The 6,000-nt window shown below is 53.0% G+C and overlaps 1 protein-coding gene across 1 annotated transcript in view; it reads left to right on the top strand.

Moving 5' to 3' along the window:
• The first annotated feature begins 581 nt into the window (after positions 1–581).
• The window catches only part of LOC149342892 (growth arrest-specific protein 1-like), a 29,269-nt gene continuing 23,850 nt past the window's right edge, over positions 582–6,000 (top strand). Inside the window, exon 1 of the mRNA XM_089545400.1 lies at positions 582–1,518. Within this exon, the coding sequence (XP_089401526.1) occupies positions 779–1,518 (740 nt within the window). The 5' untranslated portion in view covers positions 582–778. The remainder of the gene's footprint in view (positions 1,519–6,000) is intronic.

Raw genomic sequence — 6,000 nt, 5'->3', positions numbered from 1 at the left:
CTCCGACAGGGCACATTGGCCTGCGTAGTGTCTTCTGGCCCTTCCCGAGAAAGAACCAGAAAGAAAAAGAACTGATAGAGAGAAAGCAGAGGAGGAAAAGTACAGTTGCGGCTATCGCGGCGATAAGAGTAGCGAGGAAAGAAATACGGAGCATAAAAGGGGGTGGGGCGTGTGCGTCGGCGTACAAGCGAACAAAGTCGGGGGAATACGAGCGTCAACATTAGCATTACTGACATTCAGAGAAGAGAACAGAGCGGAAGCGAAAAGAAAAGGACACGACTGTCGACTGCGGAAAGCGATAGCACGAGCGGCGGCCGCAGAGCAGCAGCGGAGGCCTCAGAACGAGCGAAGTTGGTGCCCCGCCGCACGCGAAGAAAGTGGATGAAATGGAAAGAGGGAACGGAGCGCTCGCGCGCCCGCTCGTCCGCGCGCGCGGTAGAAGGGGGTGGCAGAAGGGGAGTGAAAGAAGGAAGGGAAGGCACGGGTCGACTCAGCCGGAAAGGAGAGAGGAACAGTTCCGAAGAGAGGAGCGCCTAGCGCGCGCCTCTTCTCTCTCGCTTTTTTCTCTTCCTCCTCTCCTTCCAACTGGAAGAAAACAAGTCGTCGCCCCCTCGCGCTCCCCGGTGCCGGCCCCCGGAGGAGCGGGAAGAAAGAAGCGGACCTCAGTAGCGAAAGATCGAGCGGACCGCACGGACTCGACCTGCCGGCTTCTCCCGGGAGCGCTGCCGTAACCGCGCTCGGCTGCCCAGGGCAAGACAGACATGCTGCTGGCGCCGGCATGAGTGCCTGTCACGCCGCGATCGCCGTCCTGTTGCTACTCGCGGCGGCGGTCGCGCCGGCCACGCCGCCGGACAGCAACAACAACGAGGAAGCGGGGCCGGCCGTGCGTTCCTGCGAGGAAGTGCAGATGCGGTGCGCGCAGCGCAAGGGCTGCGGCTCGGCGCTGCACGCCTACCTGTACCAGTGCTCGGAGGTGATCCAGGCGGGAGCCACGCAGTGTCCCGTGCCCTGCCAGCGCGCGCTGGCCGCGCTCACGTCGACGGACGAAGGCCGCGGCCTGAGCGACTGCGAGTGCGGCGAGAACGACGTGTGTCGCAAGAGCAAGCTGCGCGTCGAGGTGTGCCGCGAGGCCGTGGAGAAACTGACCGCGCCGGGCGCGCGCATCCCGTGCAGCGTGGCCTTCTGGATGTGCGAGGCCGAGCCCCAGTGCGGCACGGCGCTCGCCTACTACTACCGCTACTGCCGCGGCGCGTTCCACGGCAAGCGGTGCACGCCGCGTTGCAACAACAGCCTGGCCATCCTCAACCGGCAGCCGCGCTCGGACACGCTGCGTTCGTGCTATTGCGATGGCTCCGAGGAGTTCCCCTGCCAGAAGATCCGCGATAGGACAGACCAGTTGTGTTACGGCAGGCAGGAGCCCTCCACGACGCCCAAGCCGGGCTCGGCGGCGCCCGAGATGCTTCCGGCCGCGTGGCCTCAGCTGACGCTTGCCGTGGCGCTCCTTCTCGTCGCTGCGCGGTGAGTACGGCCGGCTGTTGCCTGACGGCTGGTCGGCATGCCTTTGATGGGCCGCCCGGCCCGACGGTCATTGGACTTTCAGACGGCAGGAGTGCTGGGGGCAGGTGGGTCTTTCTGAAGCGAAGCGCCGATACTAATCGCAGATGGGCACGTTTACGCAGCACTGGCGTGATTCTTCGCTACGCGAATTATAGTGGCGGTTCGGGACTCAAGCACGCGTTCCGCAAGCTGTCACGAAGTACAAGCTCTAGGTATCTGTTACCATGTTTTCACTCTCGTGCGCACTACCGTATTTTAGCGCAACGCCTACTTAACTTGCCGACACTGCGCGTACTTGCAATTTCGACTGCCGTGAATACGCCTGTGATTGACGGTCAGTTTTGCACCTCACGTCACGCGGCTTCTTTGCCCGAAAACGTGCCCTAACTTCCTCGCGCTTGCATTTACTTGGCAAGTGACTGACAGGCAAGCTGCAGATGTAAAGACATACCTCTGTTCTGCAGCGCTTGAGCAAGCCGACGTTCTGCAAAGAGTGAGACGGCATTTTCCTCTATGAAGTCTACTGGCAATCTGAGGTAAAACGACCAAGAAGTGTCAGTGATGCTTCGCAAACTCCGAGTTTACCATTTTAGCTGTTCCTCTCATTTCGTCTTTTTATACGTTTGCCCAGTATTGCTTGCCGCATAAGCCCATAACGCATTTAGCAACAGCGTAAGCGCATCGTATATCATACCGTGAACGCTACCTGTAACTACTACGGTCATTCCGTATGCAATACGGCCACCTTTTTTCCCTTGAACCGTCAACGTATATTGCAGCACTTCTTCATAGTTAAGGGTGGCGGCTGTATCGGCACACAGACCCCATCGTTATCTTTGCATTTTCACGGCGATAAACAAGAGCCTGCATGCCATGCCGGCGAACGTCTGTCGTCATAGCGCACATGACCCCCACCCTTCTTTTATGCGCTGGAAAAATCGTCCCTATTCCGTCCGCTGTTTCTTCCAACCAGGAAATATGTCTCTAGGCTTCTCCACTCAACACTGACGGTTTCAGAAGTCGCGTGGGCCGGAGAAATGCACCACGCTGGCGCGCTGACATCGTACAATTCTCACTGTGGCTAGAACTCTCTTCACAACGATAGGACTTTACACTCTGGTTGCTCAAAACATGGTGCGTGCACAAAATGGACACCTGTAATCCTTAGACAGGTTAAAAACATTTTTAAAGCGTATATGTATGCCCAAAACATCAAAAAATTGGATTTCCAACTGAAGCGAGTGCATGTAACCCCCGCGACATTTCGGCAGGAACTCGTGTAAAGTTTCGGATTCCCGTTTTCTTGATCAGAGTGGAGCGTTTTTCTTTCTTTGGTTGCATTCCCAGTTGCGCATGAGCGCGAAACGTGCACAGTGCTGCACCTTCATTCTTAAAATATCGCAGCAAACGACTCCTTCCCTTACATACTTTAAAGCTAACCGAAGTACAGTTCTGAGAAAGCTAATATTGATGAAACAACCCCTTTTCGGGCTGCCTTGCCTGGCTTTCCCAAGAGCGAGAGAGGTACCGCATATACTAAGCAACGTTTTTATTTGCAGGTTTTTAGCAGAGACTTACTTAGCAAGTTTCTGAGTGCAAAGGGACTATCACTGTATCAAATTGATTCGAATCATCAATTCGTTCATTCCCTTCCGAGACCCAGCACCACGGCAGCGTTCAAACCTATATTGCCCTGCCGAGAACTTTTACACCTGGGTTAAAATGCCAATAAGTAGAGGTTCCGAGTTGTTCCTCAAGCCGACGATTCGAAAGACTCTTCGTATAGTTTCTCCATAATCGCGTTCTACACATAACCACTGCGCACATTTTCTAGTGCGCCCTGTCAGGAAAGAACTCAAAAGCGGCGCTGTGCATGAACGATCACATTGCGGGCTCGTCATAACGCTGGTAAAAAGTAACCCCTTTCTTTCATTGCGAATACAAAGATATATGCGTGAGGTTTGCTGCAGTAACCGGACGTTACATTTGGTGCTCGCAGTGTTCATATCCCACCAGGATGCAAACAAAGTACCAGTCGACAGCGCTAAAGTGGATACGCGCCTTCAGTAGGCGCCACATCCGGTGTGAATGTACCAAACACAACATTTCAGTAGTTCTCTACAAGCCGCACAGCGAAAGAGGTTTTTTTTTGTTTTGTTTTTGCAGCACGCGCAGTCACGTGACAAAACAGTTGCAAGACGGCCGAGCTCATTCGTTTCCCAGTAGAAAGCATGGGCTGAATGTGCAGCTTTCTCTCTATAGTCAGTATATTAACTCTATGTTGTGTTGCAAGAGAAAGGTCTCCTTCCTTGACCTGACTGAATTAATTCGGGCCTTTTGAGTAGGGTCTCAGTTTAGAGCTCAAATGTGACGACTCCCTTCAGGTTCTGAGAAATCCGAAGGACCAGCTTCTTTCCTGTCTCGAAGACAGCGCGAATCGCTCCACTTTACCTGTTGAAAGGGGCGTCGGAACGTTTTCTGTAATCGCGTTTAGAGTCGTATAGAGGATAGCACATTTCGTCGCCGTTCGTAATTCTGTGCAGGACACTGTCACCCTGATCCTCATAATGGTTCAGCAGGGAAACAACCCGACGCAAACCTTTAAATGTCGTCAGCATTGTTTTCAACACAATGAGGCAAACTTCCAGCTCTCCAAAAGTTCTGTTAGCGTTGGCGAATGTCATTTGGTGCAGTGCTTACCTCAGATTCATTATGCGTGTCAGTAATATACGTCACTCTGTCAGACGTTCCCCCGCAGCCATCTGAGGGCCGGCAACAAAATTTACTGATTATTGGCGAGAAGGTTCACACTCTGTTGGTTGGTTTGGTTTATGGGGTTTAACGTCCCAAAGCGACTAAGGCTATGAGAGACGCCGTAGTTGAGGGCTCTGGAAATTTCGACCACCCGGGGTTCTTTAACGTGCACTGACATCGCAATGTACACGGGCCTCTAGAATTTCTCCTCTGAAGAAATTCAACTGCCGCGGCGGGGATCGAACCCGCGACTTTCGGGTCAGCAGCCGAGCACCATAACCACTGAGCCACCGCGGCGGCACTGTTGGAGCACTACTGCTAATTTTCACTCCACGAGCACGCATACTTTGGAGGACAAGCTGCCACCTTTATTCAGTCACTTACTCCGAAGGCGATCAGGATGTATAGCTTCCAAATGGCTAAACAGAGCAGCTGTCAGCTAAACGGCCGAAGTTATTTAAAACAAAGTCATCGCTATCAGCACTTCGGTGGGGCGCGGTACATTAACGGCGCGATTCGCAGAAGAATCCGCTAGTCACTGCCGGCCAGGTTCGATGACGTCGTTTATATACTTGCTCTTCTGTCGAACCTTAAGGCCTTCTCACTTCAACCTTTCCGTCCCATTAAGGGTGCACCTTCCTTAAGTAAACGCATTTACTGCTGCCTTTCCCTAAGCATAGCAGCGCCACGCGCGAATAAATTGTGCCTGTAATAACATCCCCATTACGTCGGCAGCATTACGTGTCCCCTTCTTCCTGCGAGCGGCCTTTCCCCACCCGTGCAGGCACGCGAAAGTCGGGGAAAAGTTCTCCTGAGGGGGTACATAGGGAGGGGGGTGTAACGGTCGTCTTCCCTTTCGGTGCGGAAACCATTTTGCGAACTTCGCGAGTTCTCGTAGTTTTTTCCGATAATCATTCCGCCTTTTCGCTTATGTTGTTCCGGGCACAGGGAAAAAGGGGGCTTCTACTCCTGGAGCGCGGAAGGTCCAATTTCATTGGATCGATCCAGGAAATGGGAGCTTCCAGTGTGTACGCGTCGGATTCCTTCGCATCGCCACGCGGACACAAAGAAGGGCCGGATGGGGAGTCATTTTTCGGCCGCAATTATCTCGAGAAGAGAAACCGGATATTACCTTGATGCGACGCGCTTTCCTCCTCTTCCTCTTCGTTCTCTTTTTATTAAACCCATTAACGGACGGCTCGGAATCTCGGGGAGCCAACGCGGAAGTTATCTTCGCGAAGGCGAATACAAAAAAAGGGTGTCCGTGACACGCGCCCGAGAACTATCTTCTCACGTGCGCGAGGCTCGCTGAAATTCGGCGCCTGCTAAGCAAATGCTCAACGTGCCTTGCATGCCTGTATAGCACTTCTAATCAAAGCTACGGCCCGTATGCAGTTTGCCGCGTTTCAGATCGAATTTGCGATTGACCGGCGTAACTGCTGTTGTACGTCTCTTCGGCTTGTCTTGTTCCATGAGGTGAATTCGTAGAAATACAGTCGAACCTCGTCATAACGAAATATTGGATACAACGAAGGAATTACGATTCCCTATGAAAGCTCGATCAACACGGGATATAACGAAGTTACGGCTATATCGAAGTAGTCACCGGACTCTTTCAACTTCGTTATAACGAGATCTAACTACTTTATTAACTGGGCCCGAAATCTTCGTTTTGCGATATTGCCGTCG

This window comes from Amblyomma mixtum, chromosome 5 (genome assembly GCF_055824585.1).
Source record: "Amblyomma mixtum isolate Tamu chromosome 5, ASM5582458v1, whole genome shotgun sequence".
NCBI lineage: Eukaryota > Metazoa > Arthropoda > Arachnida > Ixodida > Ixodidae > Amblyomma > Amblyomma mixtum.
This window is presented reverse-complemented; position numbering and strand designations above follow the sequence as displayed.